The 25868-nt window shown below is 43.9% G+C and overlaps 1 protein-coding gene across 1 annotated transcript in view; it reads left to right on the forward strand.

Annotated features, from left to right (window-relative positions):
• LOC143287673 (TELO2-interacting protein 1 homolog) overlaps positions 1-25868 on the forward strand; it is a 56822-nt gene that overhangs the window by 27151 nt on the left and 3803 nt on the right. Inside the window, exons 13-22 of the mRNA XM_076595853.1 lie at positions 1-167; positions 1643-1862; positions 5427-5563; positions 15886-16051; positions 17390-17491; positions 19884-20159; positions 21312-21417; positions 21871-21953; positions 23599-23714; positions 24936-25023. The exon at positions 1-167 is cut by the window's left edge and continues 8 nt beyond it. Of these exons, the coding sequence (XP_076451968.1) occupies positions 1-167; positions 1643-1862; positions 5427-5563; positions 15886-16051; positions 17390-17491; positions 19884-20159; positions 21312-21417; positions 21871-21953; positions 23599-23714; positions 24936-25023 (1461 nt within the window). The remainder of the gene's footprint in view (positions 168-1642; positions 1863-5426; positions 5564-15885; positions 16052-17389; positions 17492-19883; positions 20160-21311; positions 21418-21870; positions 21954-23598; positions 23715-24935; positions 25024-25868) is intronic.

A 25868-nucleotide genomic window follows, 5' to 3' on the forward strand; every position in this document is an offset into this window, starting at 1 on the left:
CGGGTGATGGTGGAGAGTGTGATGGAGGTGTACAGAGAGAGCTCCACCCACCACCTGCCCTGCGTCCTCATCCTCAACCACATCCTCTCCGGCCATGCCGACAGGGGAGACAACACCTCTGAACAGGGCGCTCCTGAGGGAGAGAACAGCCTGGAAGAGATTGTGAGGTACTGCAGCATGGGTTGAAGATGTTTATGCATGAGCATGTATAAATCAATTACAACAGTCTTACTGTCGTACTGCACATGTTGCCTCCATTTGTGTTAGACTTCTCACACAACATCTGCCATTGATGTCATGTTTTTGTTGAGAAGCCCATCTTGTGAACATCACCCTCCCAAGTCTAGCATTATTTACAGCTGTTATCTTCCCATCACGTCCTCTCCTCTCATGAAAGTCCTCCTTTTTATTCATGCTGAGTCAGTTTTCATTGTTTCATACACAGAGCAGATGCCGCACATTGTTGTTAAGAATACTGATACTTATAACACATAACAGTTGTACCCTCTTCTTTCAAAGTTCAAAGAGAGCAGATGATACACATGTTGTTCATAATATTTAACATATATAACAGAGTGTTTATATATTATACAGATTTCCATATTGTAATTTTGGCAATTTTTTCAAAAGTGCTTTTTTGTTTTTGTTTTCCTTTGTTCTACCTTGTTTTGATGACTGTTAGAACCCACACTATGATAAAGTGGCCCCTAGAGTCAAGCAGCAGACTTCTCATGATTTCAAAAATCAGTGACGGTCTCCACTCTGGGAGAGACACTCACTCAGTCTGGCTCCGCGACTAAGCCATTATTGTCGTTAGTAGGGGGCTTAGTAGGTGGTGTCCTTAGTACGTTAAAACAGAACAGGCACCACTGAACACCACCGAAGTGACTCAGCAGCAGTGCAGGGTCTCCTCTGGTGTGTGGCCTCCAGGCGACCTAACATCGATGGTTCCCTGTGGACTGCTGACATTGGAACTGCGACGGACGAACCCGGGTGTGACCGTGTATGGGGGAATCTAAATGAGCGGCATGGGAGTAATGCCACTGAAAACGGCGCAGATGATGGGGCAGCAAAAAAAAAAAATCAGTGACTCCCACCCATGCTGTAGACTGTTTGGTTGTAAACTGCTGGTTAGGCAGTACTGTTGAGTCTTTGACAGTGAACTGGAAGACCGGAGGCATGGTGGAATCCTTTACCAGTGAGCTGCCAGGTGTAAGATGCATTAAAATCCTGGTATTGTTTCATTGATTGAAGGTTTGTTTCTGTTCTTAATTACAGTCCTAAGATAGATTTATTCATTGAAAATTACCATTAATTGACTGTTGTCTGTCTTATGCAGTGTGGGATGAAATTGTGCATGTGTTGATTACAAAAAAAAAGAAGAAGAAAAGAATATGTTCTTTACTCTTGAATGAGTTTGAAGGAGTTTGGTGTTAAAGACTTCACTTAGTAATAGACATTAGCAGCATCACAAGTTTATGTGACCTTTGCTCGCAAAACAGAACAAATGCAAAATTGGTGAGGATAATTAACCATTCGGGTATTTTTCATAACACAGGAACTGAAAAGCATTTATATAGCCCAACATGTTTGACCCTATTGATTTTTGTTTTCTCTTGCTGTTGTCTGTCACACCTTTCAGACTGTTGCTGGAAGAGTATCTGTCGACGAGCAACATGAGTTTGTGTGACACCACACACAAATCCCTTCAACCTTCATCCTGGTCTGCATCATCGCCGTCTTCCTTGTCGCTGTTTGTGATGAAAGATGACAATGAGCCGGAGGTTGGGATGATGTCATCACACAACAGATCCATCATGCTGACCTGTTTGTTCATGGAGGGTGTGGCAGTGTGTGCCCAGGTGTGTATGACGAGTGTGTGTGTGTTCCTGGAGGGGGTGGCAGTGTGTGCCCAGGTGTGTATGACAAATGTGTGTGTTCCTGGAGGGGATGGCAGTGTGTGCCCAGGTGTGTATGACGAGTGTGTGTGTTCCTGTAGGGGTTGGCAGTGTGTGCCCAGGTGTGTATGACGAGTATGTGTGTTCCTGGAGGGGGTGGCAGTGTGTGCCCAGGTGTGTATGACGAGTGTGTGTGTTCCTGGAGGGGGTGGCAGTGTGTGCCCAGGTGTGTATGACGAGTGTGTGTTTTCCTGAAGGGGGTGGCAGTGTGTGCCCAGGTGTGTATGACGAGTGTGTGTGTTCCTGGAGGGGGTGGCGGGTGGCAGTGTGTGCCCAGGTGTGTATGACGAGTGTGTGTGTTCCTGGAGGGGGTGGTGGTGTGTGCCCAGGTGTGTATGACCAGTGTGTTTGTTCCTGAAGGGGGTGGCAGTGTGTGCCCAGGTGTGTATGACCAGTGTGTGTGTGTTCCTGGAGGGGGTGGCAGTGTGTGCCCAGGTGTGTATGACAAGTGTGTGTGTTCCTGGAGGGGGTGGCAGTGTGTGCCCAGGTGTGTATGACGAGTGTGTGTGTGTTCCTGTAGGGGGTGGCAGTGTGTGCCCAGGTGTGTATGACGAGTGTGTGTGTTCCTGGAGGGGGTGGCAGTGTGTGCCCAGGTGTGTATGACGAGTGTGTGTGTTCCTGGAGGGGGTGGTGGTGTGTGCCCAGGTGTGTATGACCAGTGTGTTTGTTCCTGAAGGGGGTGGCAGTGTGTGCCCAGGTGTGTATGACGAGTGTGTGTGTTCCTGGAGGGGGTGGCAGTGTGTGCCCAGGTGTGTATGATGAGTGTGTGTGTGTTCCTGGAGGGGGTGGCAGTGTGTGCCCAGGTGTGTATGACAAGTGTGTGTGTTCCTGAAGGGGGTGGCAGTGTGTGCCCAGGTGTGTATGACGAGTGTGTGTGTACGTGGAGGGGGTGGCAGTGTGTGCCCAGGTGTGTATGACAAGTGTGTGTGTTCCTGAAGGGGTTGGCAGTGTGTGCCCAGGTGTGTATGACCAGTGTGTGTGTTCCTGGAGGGGGTGGCAGTGTGTGCCCAGGTGTGTATGACCAGTGTGTGTGTTCCTGGAGGGGGTGGCAGTGTGTGCCCAGGTGTGTATGACGAGTGTGTGTGTTCCTGGAGGGGGTGGCAGTGTGTGCCCAGGTGTGTATGACGAGTGTGTGTTTTCCTGAAGGGGGTGGCAGTGTGTGCCCAGGTGTGTATGACGAGTGTGTGTGTTCCTGGAGGGGGTGGCAGTGTGTGCCCAGGTGTGTATGACGAGTGTGTGTGTTCCTGGAGGGGGTGGCAGTGTGTGCCCAGGTGTGTATGACGAGTGTGTGTGTTCCTGGAGGGGGTGGCAGTGTGTGCCCAGGTGTGTATGACGAGTGTGTGTGTTCCTGGAGGGGGTGGCAGTGTGTGCCCAGGTGTGTATGACGAGTGTGTGTTTTCCTGAAGGGGGTGGCAGTGTGTGCCCAGGTGTGTATGACGAGTGTGTGTGTTCCTGGAGGGGGTGGCAGTGTGTGCCCAGGTGTGTATGACCAGTGTGTGTGTTCCTGGAAGGGGATGGCAGTGTGTAACAAGGTGTGTATGACACGTGTGTGTGTTCCTGGAGGATGTGGCGGTGTGTGCCCAGGTGTGTATGACCAGTGTGTTCCTGGAGGGGGTGGCAGTGTGTGCCCAGGTGTGTATGACCAGTGTGTTCCTGAAGGGGGTGGCGGTGTGTGCCCAGGTGTGTATGATGAATGTGTGTGTTCCTGGAGGGGGTGGCAGTGTGTGCCCAGGTGTGTATGATGAGTGTGTGTGAAGGGTGTGACAGTGTGTGCCCAGGTGTGTATGATGAATGTGTGTGTTCCTGGAGGGAGTGGCGGTGTGTGCCCAAGAAGGGGGCTGTGTGTAAGTGAGTGTGCATGTTTGTGTGTGTCTTTTGGGTTAGGGTTGTGTATGACATGTATGTGTGTGTGTCTTTTGGTTGGGGCTGTGTGTAACAGGTATGTGTGTGTGTGTGTGTGTGTTTTGGGGTTGAGGCAGTGCATTATGGGTGTAATACTGTATGTGTACATGTGTTTTTGGATTGGGGCCTGGTATGATGAGTGTATATATGCATGTGTGCTTGGCTTGTGTGTTTTGGGGCTGTGTATTACAAGTGTGTATGTGTGTGTGTTTTAGGGTTGGGGCTGTATATATGTGTTGGGCATGTGTGTTTTTTGGGTTTGAGCTGTGTGTGATGTGTGTGTGTTTGTGTGTTCTTGGGGTGGGTTTGTGTATCACAAGAGTGTGTGTGTTTTGCATTTGTGTTTTTAGGTTGGGGCTGTGTGTGATGTGTGTGCATGCATGTGTGTTGGGCTTGTGTTTTGGGGGTTTGAGCTGTGTGTGTGTGTGTGTGTGTGTGTGTGTGAGTGTGTGTGAGTGTGTGTGTGTGTGTTCTTGGGGTGGGTTTGTGTATCACAGGAGTGTGTGTGTTTTGCATATGTGTTTTTAGGTTGGGGCTGTGTGTGATCACTGTGATGTGTGTGCATGTGTGTTGGGCTTGTGTATTTTGGGTTGGGGTTGTGTGTGTGTGTGACACGCGTATGTTCATGTGTGTTTTGGGGTGGGGGCCGTGTATGATGTGTGTGGAGAGGGGTGGGGAGGGGAGGGGAGGGGAGGGGGGGTGGTTAGGGCTTTGCATAAGTATGTGTGTGCATGTGTTTTTGGATATGTGTGTTTTGGGGTTGGGGAAGGTATGAAAGTTGAGGGGAAGGGAGGAAGCATTGGCAAGAACTGTGAAAGCAAACCAAATGAAACTGGATATGGTATCATTCTGCCTGATACATAGGACCTTTGGAACCTTTCCTTTATCAATGATGTATGCTAGATGCTAGATTTGTTAAGAAAAGAAGCTGTTAACTTTTCATTTTTAAGAGGATCAGAGCATGGGGAATTTAATGCATGAATACATGATATATGGGCCTTTTTGTTTCTTTTTGATTTTTTTTTTTTTTTTTTTTTTTTTTTTTGCTTTTTGCATGACACACAGTTTTTAACATAGTAGATCTGTGAAGGGGCACCTGGGCAGACAGAATCAGCAAGATGTTGGACATATGATCCAGTGTTCACCAGTGATGAGGATTTTAGGCCTCGTTCCAGCATGGTGTTGTGTGTGTCCTTGAGAAAGGCACTTTGTTCCAATCATTCTCACTCTAGTCCACCCAGGTGTGAATGGATACCTGACGTTGGTTGATAAAAGTTAAAATGGCAGGAAAGGATTGCGCCCTGCCTTCCTGTGTTGAACCATAGACAGTGGATATGAATTTATCCCCCACCCCCTTCCGCCTTTTTTCTTTTCATAAATCTGTACGGCTAAATCAAAAACAAAATTAAAAAAAAGACTAGGTAGGGGTGAGGAGGAGGGATAATGCCTGATCCCCACCCTCCCCATCCCAATAATCCTCAGTTTTGATAGGGATTTTTCAGTTCTGACACTGGGTGCCCTGAATCAGTGAGTGAGTGAGTGAGTCAGTGAATTCTCTGTGTGCAGGTGTTGGGACGACGGTTCCGCCTGCAGTTGACAGAGGCTCTGTACCCTGTGACAGAGAAGGTGGGCAGCGAAATATCAGCTGTCAGCGGCACTGCTTACCTGGCTCTGGCCCACATAGCATCTGCCTGTTGTTATCAGTAAGTGATACTGCATCTCTGTTTCTTCTGCACTGGGCTTATGACTGTTAAATGGTATTCCCTGTTGTTATCAGTAAGTGATACTGCATCTCTGTTTCTTCTGCACTGGGCTTATGACTGTTAAATGGTATTCCCTGTTGTTATCAGTAAATGATGCAGTATCTCTGTTTCTTCTGCACTGGACTTATGACTGTTAAATGCCCAGTGCCCTCCCTCTTCACTGTTCTCAAAAACTGAGTCACTGTCAGTACCTTCTTGCTGGTAACTTTCTTCACTGCAGATACTTTATTCAACAACGTATGCAGATCAGCTTGTCATGTGGGGTGCCGAACTCAGTGGCTTGCTGGCGAGTGTGTTTTTACGGAATCTCTTGAAGATACTTACCATTTGACCCTTAACACGTTTGCAATGCCCCGTGTAGCTGCGATTGTTATGCTACCCCGTGAGGAAAACGTGGAAAAAATTTTAATTGTCGAAACTGCTATAGCATTCCATCGTCCAGAACGCTGCCTTACCACAGGAACGCCACAGCGTTCCATTGTCCAGAATGAGTTCATGACACTGATTCTTTCTTTGGTCTGCCTTACGGCTTTTGACAGTGTTACTGTACAGGCCAGACATGGTAGTACAAAAATGTATGAAATAAACTTGAAGTTTATGGCTTTCTGTGACATGGTATGCAAAGATATTGGACTGAACATGTCTAAAAAGGTCATTTTGTGCAATTTGTCATGACGGTTTCCATGGAAACGAATCCAAAATGGCCGACAAACAAAAAAATTAAAAGCTTAGAACTTCGGTACCTTTATAGATATGTTATTTCTATTTGTTTTATTTGATTTATTTGTTCTTTATTATATTTATTATAGTGCAGTGGTATTTTGGAATTTGAATAAATACATTTATTATTATTTTTTTGTAGAAATGAGTATAAATTCCTTGACATCATTTTTTTCAAATGAGTCACGGCTGTGCCGCTTAACTTCCAGCAGAGCTATTTAGTTTCAGAGTTCAGTGAGCGGTCAGGAGCACGGCTGCTGACCTAGATTCCACTGGGATGGGAGGGGGGGGGGGGGAGGGGAGCGCGCGCCGCGCTCTTTGTGCCTATGTTTCCAGCAGAGAAAGGTGTATTGTTTAAGTGATTTTCATTTAATCATATTCGTGCACACCGGTTTTTGTTTGCTGTCATTTTTGTGTACATGATTCCAGTGAATGTGAACTTTAAGTGTGTTGTGTGATTTACCAGACACTGTCCGAGTGTTTGTGTTACATCCAGTTATTTGACCTAAGTGTGTGTGTGTGAGTGCCGACAAAAATGGAATCTGGTGCGGTAGTGGCAGCATTGCTGACTGGGCAACACACCTTCAGTGAACACTTGAGATGTTTGGATAATATGTGTCGTGTGTGTGGTGAGCGGGTTCTCAGAAGAGATAAAGATAAGGGGTTGAATGCAAGACTTTGTGCCAAGTATTCTTCTGAACTGTTTCGTTTTTTCGGTCTAGATGTTTCGAATGATGAAGAGGGCAAACATCCCACATGCATTTGTATCAAGTGCTACAAAAAAATGAACAAGGGGGGGAGGCAACACACGCAGTCGTCAATTCACTCAAAAGAAAGTATTAGGGATGCAGTCACAAGATGACAAACTACGTGTCATCATGCAAGAGCACATGACTATTGTCTCCCCCATGCGTCAGCAAGTCGTACCCCAAGCAGGAGAATCACGGCACAAATCAAAAAGTAAAGAATAAAGAAATTTTCAGCCCTGTTCTTTTCTCCACCCTGAATCCCTCCCTCCCGCACACACACATTGTAAGGAAAAAACAAGAAAAGAAAAAAAATGTTTGAGTTTAGTCAGTGTCACACTTCAACTGAGTGGATTACCAACTACAAACAAGGAGTTCATACGGATTTATAAGTTCAGGTAGGAATGGATTTTATTATTTAGAACTTACAAATGCATGTCAGTACGTTACATTGTGATCGTTTACTAAAAGCATGGTATCGTCAAGGTGTATCTTTTAGACTGACCAAATGCATGTCGCAAGCAAAGGCACACATACTGACACGCAAAACATCTAGTCGGCGAAAATCTCTCCCCCCCTCTCTGTGTGCGTCTCTCTCTCTCTCTCTCTCTCTCTCTCTCTGCGTCTGTCTCTCTCCCTCTCTCTCTGTGCCTCTCCCCTTTCTCTCTCCGTACACGTTCCTCTGTTTCTCAGTATGTCTGTCCCTGCATATATATGTCTGTCTGTCCGTCTCTCTTCCCGTGATGTTGAGAGAAGTGTGAAACTTAAGTGGCTGGCAGCAGTTCTCAGTGGAGCTGATCGTTAAATACTGATACTAATTCCGGGGCGGTCTGCCACCTCTAGGTAATGTATCGGCTATATTTTCCTTCCAGTTGTATCGTGGAGACATGCATGTATATCATGATACAAGTTTTATCTCCAAGTAAAACGATGTACACACACAACACGGAGTTGAAATTGAACTACGTTCCGTGTGTGTTCCTCAGTTCGAACAGAATGTTCGTGTGCTCGCTAACTTTTGGACCGCTTGTACACTGCCTGTAGGAAATTAAACCTGCTCATGTTTGGTATCGTTAAATTTGTCAGAAAATCACACATCCATTCACACCCATAGCGCCCTTCTTGTTGCATTCTGACATAGAGTATTATTTTTTAAAAGCACATAACCCTGTTTCTGACAGTTTATCAGCAGCAGCGAAGCTGTTCACAGCTGTACACACTGCCCGTGTAACATGCGCTCCGCAAAGAATAGCGCGAAGTTAGTGGTGCGCCAGAGCGCTGCCCCATATACTGCCTGCCTGTCTGTCCAGGCTATCACCTTTCCAACGTTTCGCGCTCGCTCGCTGTTCATCCCTCTCCCCTCCGCTTCGCGCCAAAACTAAAAGGGCTGCCTTGTGCCGCCGTGGAGTGCATATTCATTCTTTTGCTAGTACTGTATAAACCACTGCACTATAATAAAGATGAATACATAAAGAAAGAAAGTACTAAGTTTGAACATGCTATCTTTTAAAGTTTTTGAGCATTAGCATTTTGAAAAATGGTATTACGAGGACAAAACACAAAACTGAGAAAACAGGAAAAGAAAGAGATGTGCTTGTACTCACAAGAAATCACACATGTTGATGCTGTTTAAAGCTTTATTTAACTGAATATAGTACCCAGGTGAAACGGACTATAAAGATTAGATGTTGAAGAAGCAAATTATGCGAAAAAACGAAAATCACAAAAAATCATGATTTGGGTCAAAATTTCACTACCGTGTCTGGCCTTAAGTGGTAATCTGTGTTGTCATCATCAGTTAGTGACACTGATTCTGTCTTTCATCTGCCTTGTGAGTTTTGGTGGTGTTTAGTGGTTAGTGGTGTTCACTGTTGTGGTTGTCAGTAAGTGATGCTGCATCTGTTTCTTCTGCCTTGTGGTTTTTGGCAGTGTTCAGTGGTTGCTGGTACTCCATGTTATGGTTATCAGTAAGTGATACTGCATCTCTTTATCTTTGCTGTATGGATCTTTTTTAGTGTTAAGTGGTATTCCCTGTTGTTGTGATCAGTGAATGATACTGCTTCTCTGATACTTCTGCTTTGTGGGGTTTTTTTCAGTGTTAAATGGTTGTCGTTATTATTGACACTGCTCCTGTCATGTTTCTGTCGTATAGTTTTTGACAGTGTTATGTGGTTGTCGTTATTAGTGACACTGCTTCTGTCATGTTTCTGTCGTATAGTTTTTGACAGTGTTATGTGGTTGTCGTTATTAGTGACACTGCTTCTGTCATGTTTCTGTCGTGTAGTTTTTGACAGTGTTAAGTGGTTGTCATTATTAGTTAGTGACACTGCTTCTGTCATTTTTTTGTCTTGAGTTTTTGACAATGTTAAGTGGTTGTCGTTATTAGTTAGTGACACCGCTTCTGTCATTTTTCTGTCTGGAGCTTTTGACAGTGTTTAGTGGTTGTCATTATTAGTTAGTGACACTGCTTCTGTCATGTTTCTGTCTGTACTTTTTGACAGTGTAAAGTGGTTGTCATTATTAGTTAGTGACACTGCTTCTGTCATTTTTCTGTCGTGTAGTTTTTGACAGTGTTAAGTGGTTGTCGTTATTAGTGACACTGCTTCTGTCATGTTTCTGTCGTGTAGTTTTTGACAGTGTTAAGTGGTTGTCATTATTAGTTAGTGACACTGCTCCTGTCATGTTTCTGTCTTGAGTTTTTGACAGTGTAAAGTGGTTGTCGTTATTAGTTAGTGACACTGCTTCTGTCATTTTTCTGTCTTGTAGTTTTTGACAGTGTTAAGTGGTTGTCATTATTAGTTAGTGACACCGCTTCTGTCATTTTTCTGTCTGGAGCTTTTGACAGTGTTAAGTGGTTGTCGTTATTAGTTAGTGACACTGCTTCTATCATGTTTCTGTCTTGAGTTTTTGACAGTGTTAAGTGGTTGTCGTTATTAGTGACACTGCTCCTGTCATGTTTCTGTCATGTAGTTTTTGACAGTGTTAAGTGGTTGTCGTTATTAGTGACACTGCTCCTGTCATGTTTCTGTCATGTAGTTTTTGACAGTGTTAAGTGGTTGTCGTTATTAGTTAGTGACACTGCTTCTGTCATGTTTCTGTCGTGTAGTTTTTGACAGTGTTAAGTGGTTGTCGTTATTAGTTAGTGACACTGCTTCTGTCATGTTTCTGTCTTGAGTTTTTGACAGTGTAAAGTGGTTGTCGTTATTAGTTAGTGACACTGCTTCTGTCATGTTTCTGTCTTGAGTTTTTGACAGTGTTTAGTGGTTGTCATTATTAGTTAGTGACACTGCTTCTGTCATGTTTTCTGTCTTGAGTTTTTGACAGTGTTAAGTGGTTGTCGTTATTAGTGACACTGCTCCTGTCATGTTTCTGTCTTGAGTTTTTGACAGTGTTAAGTGGTTGTCGTTATTAGTTAGTGACACTGCTTCTGTCATTTTTTTGTCTTGAGTTTTTGACAATGTTAAGTGGTTGTCGTTATTAGTTAGTGACACTGCTTCTATCATGTTTCTGTCTTGAGTTTTTGACAGTGTTAAGTGGTTGTCATTATTAGTTAGTGACACTGCTTCTGTCATTTTTTTGTCTTGAGTTTTTGACAATGTTAAGTGGTTGTCGTTATTAGTTAGTGACACTGCTCCTGTCATGTTTCTGTCTTGAGTTTTTGACAGTGTTAAGTGGTTGTCATTATTAGTGACACTGCTCCTGTCATGTTTCTGTCTTGAGTTTTTGACAGTGTTAAGTGGTTGTCGTTATTAGTGACACTGCTCCTGTCATGTTTCTGTCTTGAGTTTTTGACAGTGTTAAGTGGTTGTCGTTATTAGTTAGTGACACTGCTTCTGTCATGTTTCTGTCTTGAGTTTTTGACAGTGTTAAGTGGTTGTCATTATTAGTTAGTGACACTGCTCCTGTCATGTTTCTGTCTTGAGTTTTTGACAGTGTAAAGTGGTTGTCGTTATTAGTTAGTGACACTGCTTCTGTCATGTTTCTGTCTTGAGTTTTTGACAGTGTTAAGTGGTTGTCATTATTAGTTAGTGACACCGCTTCTGTCATTTTTCTGTCTGGAGCTTTTGACAGTGTTAAGTGGTTGTCGTTATTAGTTAGTGACACTGCTTCTATCATGTTTCTGTCTTGAGTTTTTGACAGTGTTAAGTGGTTGTCGTTATTAGTGACACTGCTCCTGTCATGTTTCTGTCGTATAGTTTTTGACAGTGTTATGTGGTTGTCGTTATTAGTGACACTGCTCCTGTCATGTTTCTGTCGTGTAGTTTTTGACAGTGTTAAGTGGTTGTCATTATTAGTTAGTGACACTGCTTCTGTCATTTTTTTGTCTTGTAGTTTTTGACAGTGTTATGTGGTTGTCGTTATTAGTTAGTGACACTGCTTCCGTCATGTTTCTGTCATGAGTTTTTGACAGTGTTAAGTGGTTGTCGTTATTAGTTAGTGACACTGCTTCTGTCATGTTTCTGTCTTGAGTTTTTGACAGTGTTTAGTGGTTGTCATTATTAGTTAGTGACACTGCTTCTGTCATGTTTCTGTCTGGAGTTTTTGACAGTGTTTAGTGGTTGTCGTTATTAGTTAGTGACACTGCTTCTGTCATGTTTCTGTCTTGAGTTTTTGACAGTGTAAAGTGGTTGTCGTTATAAGTTAGTGACACTGCTTCTGTCATGTTTCTGTCTTGAGTTTTTGACAGTGTTGAGTTTTTGACAGTGTTTAGTGGTTGTCGTTATTAGTTAGTGACACTGCTTCTATCATTTTTCTGTCTTGAGTTTTTGACAGTGTTAAGTGGTTGTCATTATTAGTTAGTGACACTGCTTCTGTCATTTTTTTGTCTTGAGTTTTTGACAATGTTAAGTGGTTGTCGTTATTAGTTAGTGACACTGCTTCTGTCATTTTTTTGTCTTGTAGTTTTTGACAGTGTTAAGTGGTTGTCATTATTAGTTAGTGACACTGCTTCTGTCATGTTTCTGTCTTGAGTTTTTGACAGTGTTTAGTGGTTGTCATTATTAGTTAGTGACACTGCTTCTGTCATGTTTCTGTCTTGAGTTTTTGACAGTGTTAAGTGGTTGTCGTTATTAGTTAGTGACACCGCTTCTGTCATTTTTCTGCCATGTGGCTTTTGACAGTGTTTAGTGGTATTTCCTATTGTATATATGTATCAGTAAGTGAAGCTGCTTCTCTCCTTTGCTGTGTGTTTTTTGACAGTGATTAGTGCGAAGTGGTATTCCCCGCCTGACTGTCTACTGCACACCTTACTCTGTTTGCTTGTAAATAACAACAGTCAACTTCACTGTCTGCTTCATAGACATGCTAGTGGTTACTGGTGACACCACCTGTGTCTCGTTCTGCTACATGGCTTCTTGTGTTTGTCATTTAGTAACTCTGCCTGTGTCACTTTCTGTTGTTTTGCTTTTTTTTTCTATGGGTGGTTATAGCACGGGAGAAGTTTAACTAAATTATGTTTAATTTGGGTAGAAAGAAACGTTAAGTTTTTCGTTGAAAGGGACAGAAAATAGATAAAAGGTTAACGCTGAATGGGATGAAAAGAAGTGAAAGTGAAAGGGACAAAATGAAGAGAAATTTGGGGCTGAATTTGGAGACTGGAAATGTGTTTTTTTTGGACTGTGTGGGATGAAGAGAAAGGTGAAGTTTGGAATCAACAGAGGCAGGCTGGAAGAGGACATTGGGATTGAATGGGATAGAAAGGTAAGGATTATTTTGTGAATCTCCACAGCTGAAGCAGAATATTAATGTGCTTTGACCTGTGCTGATTATCATGGCTGTCATTAATATTTACAGTTGTTGTTTTTTTTCCTTCGGTGCCTTTCTTTTGACTCATTTGCAGTGAAGACTGTTATGTCTCCCAGGAACAATGTTATTGTTGTTATTCCTCTTGATTCCGTGGGGAACATAGGGCCGCAACAACACTCCTCCAACGCACCCGGCTCTGGCTGGTCCTCTTCAGTTCGGCCCACGTCATTCCGGCCGCCCTTGTCTCTGCCTCAATGCTTCTCCGCCAGGTCTGCTTCGGACGGCCAACTTTCCTTTTCCCCTGTGGGTTCCAATCAAGAGCCTGTCTTGTGATGTTTGTTGCAGGCTTGCGTAGTGTATGGCCTATCCATCCCCATTTCCGTTTCTTGATTTCCGTCTCCAGTGGGGCCTGTTTTGTCATGTTCCAAAGTTCTTCATTGGAGACAACCTCTGGCCATCTGATGTTCAGGATGTTTCTTAGACGTCTGTTGGTAACAATGTTATTGCCTTTTCTAGAATGTAAGGGGTAAAATGCACTTAGAATCTTTGATTCTGAGCGTTCCAGTTCTCTTCTATTATTTTCCAGTGACATTTCTGTCAGATGATCCGGGCTGTTCTGGTGTTCTAATTTCAGTTTCCATGTACCAAATTGGTATGATTTTCTGCTATCAGTTTCCATTGTCATTTCTGTTTGGTGTACCAAATTGGTATGATTTTCTGCTATCAGTTTCCATTGTCATTTCTGTTTGGTGTACCTTCTTCTTCTTCTGCGTTCGATGTTTTGGCTGCGTCAGACGGTCACCCCTGTCGCCACGATGTAACCCACGGTCTTCTCCAGGTCGTGGCGGTCTCCCCAAAGCTGCGCCTGTAGCTCTGTGCCCCCTGGCCAGGTTTGACGCCGTAGAGCTTCATGGGTTGGGCAGTGTTGGAGGATGTGTTCAGGGGTCTGGGGTCCAGTGCCACATGGACACTCATCAGTGTGGGCGATCTTCATACGGTGAAGGTGACTCAGTAGTCGGCAGTGGCCAGTTCTCAGTCTGAAGAGGACTGTCTGCTGGTGTCTCTGGAGCTGGTGGATTGGATCGACACCACTGTTTGCACCCAGCCTTCTCTTCCACTGGTTCTGGTAACGGTTGTGGATGATGGTCCTGGCCTCTCTGTAGGTCACAGGGTGGCTGAACTATTTCATTTTGCTGCCTGCCTTGGAGAGAGCATCGGCCTTTTCATTCCCCGTGACCCCACAGTGAGAAGGAACCCACTGAACAGTGACAGTCGACCGTTTTGAAAGGTCATGAAGGGCTGCTTTGATGTTTGTCAGCTGCTGTTTGTTTCTGGTTGACTGGAGTCCCTGCAGGAGAGATCTGCAGTCAGTGAAGAAGGCTATCTTTGGTGGTGGGTTGACTGACGTCCTGAGGCCTTGTGCAGCATGGAGTAGTGCTGCTGTCTCCGCTCTGTAGATCGAGGAGATTCTTCCTGTGGGGAAGGCTCCAGGGGTCAGTCTTCCATCTGTGTGCCTGATGAAGATGCCTGCTCCTCCATTCTTCACCGCTCCCTCCGAGGATCCGTCTGTGAAGACGTGCGTCCATTCGCTGGGGTTGTACCGAGTCTCAATCATCTCCAATGTCAGAGCTTTCAGCAGGGGAGGGGCTTGGCAGTCCTTTTGGTCGATGCCAGGGACTTTTGTGATGATTGAGACTCCTTCCAGTTGGTCGGCCGGTTCCTCGAAGTCGGGGAGTGTTTCCATCTCGGCAGGGGACGAGGGCAGCAGGTCTTCATGTTGGCGGTGCAGGGCCTTGGAGAGGTGGTTGAAGCTGGTCCGCTTCAGTCTGTTCTTTGTTGGGTGCTTCAGTTTTTCGTGCATTGGGTGAGTTGGCATGCGCAGGAGCTTCTCGCTGTGGATGAAGACTTTTTCCTCTCGTCTATCTTCGAGTGGGTGGAGGCCTGTGTGTTTCTCCATCGCCTGAACTGGAGTCGTCTTTATCCCGCCAGTGATCAGCCGTAGCCCTGCGTTCTGAACTTTGCTCAGGCGGCTTGTGTTGGTTGCTGATGCCGTGGCCCAGGCAGTGCTGCCATACTCCAGGGTTGGCCTGACAGTTCCAGTGTACACCCTCTGCAGTATGCTGCTGTTGGCACCCCAAGAGGTCCCGGCGAGTTTTTTCAGGATGGCCAGTTTTCTGGTTGCTCGTCTCTCGATGTCCTTGAGATGGGGGTTCCATGTCAATCGCTTGTCGAGCTTCACACCCAGGTACAATGGCGTGTCATCCTGTTTCAACTGCTTTCCGTTCAGTTTGAGGTGGGAGGTTTCTGACATCGGTGACAGCGAGAAGATTGCTGAGACTGTCTTGGTGGTGTTGATGTCTACTCCCCAGGCAGAGGCCCATGTTCCCACGTGGTTGAGTGCTTCCTGCATTCTGTGGCTGGCGGACGTGAGGTATTCCGCAGCACTCCAGGCAGCAAAGTCATCAGCGTGGAGGGCTCTGGAGACATGCTTGGAGATCTTCTCAGCGATGTCGTCGATGAAGATGGGGAAAGTGTAGGGGAAATGACTCCTCCTTGCGGCACACCTTGCTGTAGAGTGACCCGATGGCTGGTTTTTCCGTCGAGTTTTACCCTTGCCCTGCGGTGTTGGAGGAAATCCTGGATCCAGCGGTACATCTTCCCTTCCACTTTCTTGTTGAGGAGCTTCAGGAGAAGTCCTGCCTTCCAGACCTTGTCGAAGGCCTTGGTTAGGTCCACGAAGACTGCAAGCACCTTCTTCTTTTCTTGAAAGGCAGTCTCTATCTCCTGTGCAAGGTACACCAGCTGGTCTTCGGTGCTTCGGTGTACCAAATTGGTATGATTTTCTGTTGTCAGTTTCCAGTGTTATTTGTGTTTAGTGTGCCAGGCTGTTATGATCTTCCTACTTTCAGTTCCCATTGTCATTTCTGTTTGGTTAACCGAATTGTTCTGAATCTGTGTAATCATTTTCCAGTGTTATTTCTGTGTGGTGTGCTTAACTGGTATAATTTTCTAAAATCAAAATTTCCAGTATAATTTCTGTTTGATGTGCAGAAGTGTGGATGAGTTACTTCAGTCCAACGCAGACTACATTGTCACGTCCATATCTTTGCGACTGTGGCATTTTGAGCGTCACCCAAGGGCTCCCTCTGTCCTGTCGGTGATGCTGCAGTTGTGTGCCACGGACATTCTGCCCCTGGTGTGGGACAGTGTACTGCAGGTATGTGCCGGGGGGAAGGAGTGTTGTGTTGCTTTTGTTTGGCACTGGAAACAAAGAGATAGAGAGAGGTGTACGTGAGTGCACATATACATGCCTGTGGACTGTGAATTTCCAAGCACATTTTCTTTCTGTGTTTTGATAGACGGAGTGTGGCTGCCTACATGGCAGGGTAAAAATGGTCATACATGTAAAAGCCCACTCGTGTACATGCGAGTGAACGCAGGAGTTGCAGCCCACGAACAAAGAAGAAGAAGAAGATAGGCTTTGTTTTTGTTGTTGTTGTTTTTTTTTTATAGGATATATTGATATCTGTTCATGTATTTTTTCAGTGAAGTGTGTGTGTGTATATATATATATATATATATATATATATATATATATATGTGTGTGTGTGTGTGTGTGTGTGTGTGCTTTTGGTTTTGACATGTAAAATGCTTTGATAAGGGCCAGTTGTACTACACTCACACTGCACTACACTGTATTTCTCAGTACACAGCACCACACTATGGTATGCAACACTGCTCTACTATACATTGCATTTTATACTCTGCATTACATGCACAATGTTGTACTATGCTTCTCACTACACTACACTACATTACATTACACTGCACTACGTTGTGCTACACTGCAATACACTACACTACAATACACTACACTACTCTTTGCTTTGCTACTTTACATTAATCTGGGTTACATACACAATACTACACTATTTGACATACACTCCTCTACACTACATCACACACACACCACACTACATTATATACACAATGCTATGCTATGCTCTGCTGTACTATACACTACACTACACTACACTACACTACATTTCTCAGTACATTTCTGTGAACTCGACACTACACTACGTTATGCTACACTGCTCTACTGTACATTGCATTTCATACTCTGCCTGCACAACGCTGCGCAACGCTTCTCACTACCCAACACCACACTACACTACGCCACACCACACTACACTACACCACACTACACTACACCACACAACATTATGGCACTACACTACACTATGCCACACCACACTACGCCACACCACACTACACTATGCCACACTACACTACACCACACCACACTACACTACACCACACTACACTACACTACACTACACTACACTACACCACACCACACTACACTACACCACACCACACCACACTACACTACACCACACCACACCACACCACACTACACCACACCACACTACACTACACAACATTATGGCACTACACTACACTACACCACACCACACCACACCACACCACACTACACCACACTACACTACGCTACACTTCAGACTAGCGTGTGTGTGTGTGTGTATGACAGATCATGGACACCCTGGACCAGCACCACACGGACCAGGCGGTCGCCTTCCTACCTGTCCTGCATCACCTGACCCTGGCCGTGGCCCGCTGGTTCCCTCCCCAGGTGAGAACACCCAGCCACCTCCCAGGTGCTGTGGCTGACAATACTCCACCCTCCCCCCCCCCTCCAGGCCCCTCTCCACCGCACCACACCCCTGCCTACCCCCAAACCCTGCTTCTTGGCCGGTGAAAATGGATTGCTTGAGTAGTCAGACTGCTGCCTTCCATTAGGCAGGAGTGGAGACAGTGTTTTGTGGTGTTATACCTGTGATGCAGTATTGTAGTGTGCTGTATTGCATTTTGTCACACAGGATTTCTCCGTGTGCAGTTCAGGCAGCTCTCCACCCTATAAAACATGTTGCTGCAGTGCAGCTCCACCACCTGTCTATTTTTTTTTTTCATAATTTTGCCAAGGACTACCCTCTTATTGCCATGGGTTCTTCTATGTGAGCTTAGTGCATACTGCACATTATGGGACCTCCATTTATCATTACAACCAAATGGCTAGCGTCAACCACACAAGGTCAAGAGGAGGGGAAGAAAGTACTGGTGAGTGTGGGATTTGAACCAGTGTGCTCAGATTCTCTCGCTTCTCTGGTGGACGTGTTACCCCTAGGACAACGCTCCACTTCATAACAGTGGCTACAGTGCTGTGTAGTGCTTATATCCGTCATGTAGTATTCACACCTGTCCAGTGTACGTTTGTTTTGTTGTATTCACACTGCCTTTGTAGCATTCATGTCAGCCCTGTAAGTGTTCATGCTCATCAGGTATCACATTGTTCTTTTGTGACGTTCAATCCTCAGAACATTTCAGAAACAGTAACAAAATAGGCAGTCTGCTTAGCAGTGTAAAATTGTTTCAAACAAAACAAGAGAGGCAAGGCCTTCAAGACTCACTTGTGATACACTTAAAAAAAAACAACCCAGCTTCTTATGTATTGAGTATAATTTCAAAATGTAATGTTTAAGATGAGAAAGATCAGTTTAAAGCAAATTAAGTCCCCTAGCATTAATTACAGAGTAATTTCCCTTTTTTACCATCTGTACCAAAACGTTTGCAAAATAAATAAAACTTCCATGCTGAGCAAAAGAAGTTCCTGTTTGAACAGAAAATGATAATAATGACTGCTCTTGTTGTTGGGTCAGAATATCAGATCAAAGTGCCAAGTTTAGAGAATACAAAAAATATAAATATAACAGTAAATGCAGTTTGCATATAATTAGGCTTCATTTTTTATTTTTTGTGCCCATCCTAGAGGTGCAATATTGTTTTTAAACAAGATGACTTGAAAGAACTGAATTTTTCCTATTTTTATGCCTAATTTGGTGTCAACTGACAAAGTATTTGCAGAGAAAATGTCAATGTTAAAGTTTACCACGGACACACACACACACACACACACACACACACACACACACACAACCAAACACTGGGTTAAAACATAGTCTCACTTTGTTTACACAAGTGAGTCAAAAATATCGGGGGCTGTTCAGCTTTACCTTACATTGGCTGTGAGACATAGTACATTTTGTTTATATTTGTTTTTAAAATTCTTATAAAGTAGTGACTGCTTTATAAATTTATGCACTCACCCATCCATTCTTACATTCATTTACTCTTTAATAATCTAATCATAATTATCTTTCATGCATGTATTTATTCTTCATTAACAGACTCGCTTACTCACCCAACCATTCATCCATCCAGCCATTTGTCCGTCTATCCACTCATCCATCCATCCATCCTTCAGTAAATATCAAGTGTTGTATAACCTGGTACTGGGTGTAGTACCACATCCACCCACAACCATTCTGTCTGTGTATCAGTCTGTCCTCCCAATCCATCAGTGAATACCAAGTGCTGCTGTATAACCAGGCGCAATATGTATGATGGGTGCAACAGCCGAGTGGTTAAAACATTGGACTTTCAATCTGAGAGTCCTGGGTTTGAATCTTGGTAACGGCACCTGGTGGGTAAAGTGTGGAGATTTTTCTGATCTCCTAAGTCAGCATATTTGCAGACCTGCTTGTGCCTGAACCACCTTCATGTGTAAACGCATGCAAATCAAAAACACATGTTAAAGAGCCTGTAATCCATGTCAGCGTTCTGTGGGTTGTGAAAACAAGAATATACCCAGAATGCACACCCCTGAAAACGGAGCATGGCTGCCTACATGGCGGGGTGAATATACGAAACGGTCGTACACATGAAATGTTACATGCCTGTCTGAGTGTGTATGTGTGCATGCCTGAAACCTGATTGAATAACACAGGAAATGAATGATGAGCGCCGAATGGCAGCCATCAGTCAGCTCTACCCAGGCTGGCAACCTGTTGTGTAAATGACCCCTAGTTTGTAAAGTGCTTAGAGCTTGGTCTCTGACCATGGATAGGGGATTTATAAGTATCCATATCCGTCGATTAATGAAACTTGGCTGTGGTGTGGCGCCACAGAACACGCCCCAGGGATCACCACCGGCACAGAAGTCAGGCCGCGGGCTGAACCCTCAGGAGCTGGTCCACTTTCTGCTGGAGAGGAGGCGGCTTCAGCTGGAGGCAGAGAACTTTGAAGCCGATCCAGAACCAGAAGATCCCGACAACATCCAGGACTACATCGCCAAAATGGACGAGGAGAAGAGGAAGGCGGTGGAGGAGGAGGGGAAAGGGAGAGAGGAGGATGGGGAGGAGGAGACCAAGGAACCGCCCTTGCACGTGAAAGCCGTCAAGGAGGTGAGTTGGGAGGAGGAAGAAGTTGTTTGCTGTCCCATCACTGGTAGTGGTGATTGTGGACATTTTGTGGAATTATTTATTTTCTTATTTGAATGTTGTTATTATTTCAAAAATAAATAAATAAATAAGGTAGGTCAAGAGAGGGGAGTTCAGTGGTGAGTTGGGAGGGGTTGGGGGGGGGGGGGGTTACATGGAAGATTGAGGATGGAATGAAAGATGAATATTTTAGATGAATATAATTACCGTTAAGGGAAAATCTTTTTTTTTTTTTTTTTTTTTTTTAACTCTCTCCGGACGAAGGAATGCTCACGCATTCCTACACAAAATGTATTCAGATTCGGACGAAGGAATGGAATAGCATTCTTCGAAAGTAAAATTCCATCGCGCGCTGTACACGTGATTTTGTGATTAGCCAAGCAGAGTGTGCTATTCTGGGTCACTCCACAATCGAACCGTATGATTGGTCAGCCCGACATGTGTGGCCTGTCTCACACACACGCTGACAAAGTCACTGACCGGTCGTCTGCTCGCGTACCAGCCTGTTAGCAAAGCAGGCTCTTCTCAGAATGTTGTGAAGCGAACAAGGCAGCGACGGCAATGTTTTAGGGTTGCCGAAGTACTTGAAATGCTACAAACTGAAGGGTCGGACATTGAAGAGGTGGATGATGATGAAGAAGAAAGCGAATTTAATGCAGAAAGCGAGCATGGGTATGGTGATTCGGGGTGAAAAATTGGCAGTATTTTCTACATATGGCAAAACTGTAAAAATAAGATGAGAAATTTGATTATTTTATATGTACTAGCTCAACACGTAATAAACCAGTTCTGAAAGTTTCATTTTCTTACACAGTATTTTGTAATTTTTGTAATTTTTTTCCAAACCCTTACAAATGGGCCGTCTGTGGGGAAAAGCAAGGGAGAAAACTTGTCGTCCCGAGTGAGTTAAAGGGAAATGCTAAATGGGCTTCATAAAATATAAGCTGTTCGATAAACAAGAGGGTGAGTTATCAAATAGGATGAGCATGGCTTATTTTCTTCTTCTTCTGCTGCCCTCCCCACCCCCCCAGTCTCCCCTTATTTATCAGGGACTGTCAAAATATGATTCACTTTCTGATACTTTTTTTATTCATTCTTTTTTTTTTTTTTTTTTAGGTGTTGCTGAGGGCGAAACACATTGTGTCGTCCAGTGACCCTCGGTTGACCCTGTTGGCCTTGGACATCATAGGTCAAGGATGTGTTGACCTTGCTGATTTTGAGAGTGAGGCTCTTGGTGTTGTGATATTGTCTGTGTGTCTTTCTCCTCGCCTTTTTTCATGCAGTTTTTGCAGCAACAACAACAACAATAAAAATACCCAAACAAACTACCAAGCATACACTTACACATGTTCAAGCACATTAATGCACACTCATGCATGAGTGTGTGACTTGGTGACTTGAGTGTGTGCACAGAAGTGTGGTTGTGTGTGTGTATGTATGTGTGTGTGTGTGTGTGAGTAGAATAAAATAGAGTATATTTTATTTTCATGAAACCGTAATGTTTATAAGACACAAATAGATAAGTAAATAATTAACATCATCAGTTGGAGCAACATTCATAAACAAATTTTCCCAATCTGATTTGTAGGTACATGTCATCTTTCAGCATCAGTTGACTGGTTCGTGTGTGTGTGTGTGTGTGTGTGTATGGATGTGTGTATGTGTACATTTTCAGATGAGTTGCTGCCAATCGTTCATCAGGTGTGGGCATCTTTCAAGAAACGTTTCCATGACACTGAGAAAGTGGTGGTGATCAAGGTGCTGTTTGTGTGTGTGCCACACAGGCAACCACAATGGTTGTTTTGCAGCGTACTACATTGTTTTACTGCATATTTGTTGCATATCTGTTGTGCATGTGTGTGGGTGGGTGGGTGTGTCTGTATGTCTGCATTTATTTTCTTATTTGTTTATTCATTTATTATCATTATTGCCTTTTTATTTTGTATCTTTATTTATTTATTTATTCATTCTTCATTAAAAACAAAAATTTTTTCCTGTATTCTGTTTTATTTCATTATCAGTCTGCTTACTTTTTTTTATGTGTTATTCATTTATTTGTTTACTTGTTCATTTATTTATTTATTCATTAATTTAACAATGTATCCATTTACATATTTATGCTTTTTTTTTTTTTGCTTTTTGCTTTTTCTTAAGTCCTGAGTAAGCGCATTTGGTTACACTGCTGGTCAGGCATCTACTTAGCTGATGTGGTGTAGTGTATAAGGGTTTGTCCAAACGCAGTGAAGCCTCCTTGAGTATCTGAACTGAACTGTATTGTTTTACTTTTTGAGGGGTGCAATAGCCGAGTAGTTAAAGCGTTGGACCCTCAATCTGAGGGTCCCGGGTTCGAATCACGGTGACGGCGCCTGGTGAGTAAAGGGTGGAGATTTTTACGATCTCCCAGGTCAACATATGTGCAGACCTGCTAGTGCCTGAACCCCCTTCGTGTGTATATGCAAGCAGAAGATCAAATACGCACGTTAAAGATCCTGTAATCCATGTCAGTGTTCGGTGGGTTATGGAAACAAGAACATTCCCAGCATGCACACCCCCGAAAGTGGAGTATGGCTGCCTATATGGCAGGGTAAAAACGGTCATACACGTAAAAGCCCACTCGTGTGTATACGATTGAACGTGGGAGTTGCAGTCCACGAACGCAGAAGAAGTTTTACTTTTTGTCACAACAGAGTACTCTGATTTGCTTTTAGTATTGTGCACTTTATGGTAACAAAAGTGATATGGTTGTCATTATTAACAATACTTCCAATCCTCCATACACCATACCCAAACATGTCTGCCTCAGTTCCAGTGCCAGCTGCCCGTAGTGAACTGTTGCTCAACAGAATTATTAATTGTATTGATACTTAGTGTGGTGATCTGGTATTCATTGTAATTCTTTTTAATGCACAATCAGGCTCTCAGATCAGGCCTTGAGAGCCTGCATAGGTGAAAAACATTCAGTTTTCCATTTATTTTATTTTTACAAATAAATTTTCAGTGTCAAACTATATATTTGTTTGAACATACAGCGCAACATGTGAGTTTTGGGGGTTTTTTGGTGCTGATTGTTGTGCAGGCAAGGAGGAAGGTGGCAGAATGGTAAGACACTTACCTGCCAATACAGCGTCTGTGAGGGCCTTGGTTTCAATCCAGGTCTCACCCTTTCCTCCCAAGTTCAACTGGAAGATATAACTGAGCATTTAATCATTTGAATGAGATGATAAACCAGGTCCTGTGTGCAGCACGCACTTGGCACACTGAAAAAGAACCCATGGCAACTCCACTCTGAGGGATATACAAATGTATATGCATGCAGTCAAGCCCAGACTAGCATGTTGGGTTAGATTTGGCGTAGCATGTATGGATTTGCCCAAATGCAGAGATGCAAACTGAAACTGTGCAGGCAGTGAAGACACTGCAGCGACTGTGTGAGTGCTGTGGGGACTTCATTCGACAGCGTGTGGAGAAAGATGTGCTGCCCTCCCTCAGACAGTTTCTGCACAGCCAGGCACGCACCAGGTGAGACAGTTGTTCACCTCAGGTGTTTGGACATCAGTCTGAATGAACTATTGGAAATCATTGTAGATGGATCTCACTCTCATCAGATTTTACAATAAGACTTGAGGCCATTGTGTTTTACTCTCAGTGTGAAGGTCTTACACTGTCTACATTTGCCCAAGTGTTTTTGTTGTTGATTTTTTATTTGTAAAAGTAGTGAAGCATCTTCCTTTGATGAATATTCATAGAGGTACGTGTATCCAGTGATATTTTACGATAACATACTTTTCAAAAGAAGTGAAGGAAGCTGCTTGATTTTATTCTGAAATAATTTATGCATAGGCCTCATTACTCACAGTTTTATGTCTACGAATGACAATCTAAATCAACAAATCGTCTTGTCTTGCTGTACAGAATTTGTTAAAATGGACATGCACTACTGTACTACTGTAACTACGTTTGAAAACTGTTCTTGGTTTTTGAAACGAGGCTAACTTCACGAACTTCCACTGTTATTTGAAATGAAATATTCATAATCTTTGAAGATGAATGTGCGTTTTCATGGATTCTGACAGCCTTTTTTTTTTTAATGGCGTCTTTGATCAGAGAGGCAGGTATTGATCAGTACTACAGTCTGCACTGTTAAGAGTGGGACAACCTGTCCCCCAAAAAATGATTTTCCAGAATGATTATCATGTATATTAACTTAATATGTCCAAAAATGTGTTTGATGATTTTATAAAAAAAATAATTTATTGAAACTGAAACATTGTGATGAAGATAGGAAAAGTTTGAGTATTTGCTAGTGATTGTAAAATGATGAAATGCCAATGGATGTGGCAAATTTAAAATAAAATTGCTCCATTTCTAGTGCACACAGCTTTCGGTTTGACAGACACGTGTTCCTAACAGTAAACAAGAATACTTTTGGATTGTTATGCATTTACTGGTAACCACCCACCCCCATCTCTCCCCCACCCTCCCTCCATTCTTGGCATTGTTGGTTTTATTGTTGTACCGCAGGAGTCACACATTCTTGGCATTGTTGGTTTTATTGTTGTACCGCAGGAATCACACATTCTTGGCATTGTTGGTTTTATTGTTGTACCGCAGGAGTCACACATTCTTGGCATTGTTGGTTTTATTATTGCACCGCAGGAGTCTCACATGAGCCAAGAAGGCTTTGCCTCATGTTGTGATTGTTTCTCCACTGAAGACTGTGTGTGTGTGTGTGTGTTGCAGTGCGGGGCGTAGGGGAAGCTACCAGTACACTGTGAACTACAAGCTGCAGCTGACACTGCTGACCACACTGGGACCCATGGCCCTGCAGGTGAGATGTAACTGTGTGTGCAGCACAACACGATAACAAAGTGAGGGTGGTGTGTGGGGTTGGGGAGGTTGGGGGAGAAAGTTGTGCCTTCTTCTCTTTTGCACCCAACAGGGGACATGTGCTGCTTTTGATCCACTGCCTCTTTAACTCACTCAGTACGGCCAGTCCTCTCTTCTCCTCTACACAGACCCCTCAGATGTCCAGTGGGTGTCTGGATGACCCAACCTTTAGCTTCTGTCGTCAGAATTGTAGTTATCTTTGTCAACATTCACGTCTTCAGTATAAGAGCCTTCCACTTGCAATATTTTGATGATGGTAATTGGGATGAAACGCTGTTAACGTCGTCTCTTTCGCCGTTCGTATGGAAAGAGTTAAGTCACTGGGGGATAACAGCACCTTTACATTAAAGGAAGCGGTGGTGTGATTCTCCCACTTACATGAACCGCCCTGAGTCCGCTTAGACATGATCTCACATATCCCTGACACAGGGGTCAGCATGGGCTGGAGTGAACTGGCCCCTTTGAGTCCTGTTTCATGACCTGTTGGATAATGCCCTCAACATTACGTTGTTCAGGTCTTGGTCTGCCCCTGGCCCATCACCCCTTAAGCCCATGGCCAGCTGTACTGAGCAGCCAGCTCAGCATTATTTCCTTGATGGGTCAGCCTCAAGGTTTCCTAGCCAGACAACCTGGATTGGGAGGCTCATACTTTGATTCCTAAACTGTGATGTTCTTGAACTGTTACATTCACGAACTGTTAATTATCTAAAGTGGTATTATTCAAAACCTTATCTTTTCATATAGTCGCATGGTTCTGTCAGTGATATGCCTTAAGCTGGAATAATT

The sequence above is a fragment of the Babylonia areolata genome, chromosome 11, assembly GCF_041734735.1.
Source record: "Babylonia areolata isolate BAREFJ2019XMU chromosome 11, ASM4173473v1, whole genome shotgun sequence".
Taxonomy (NCBI): Eukaryota; Metazoa; Mollusca; class Gastropoda; order Neogastropoda; family Buccinidae; genus Babylonia; species Babylonia areolata.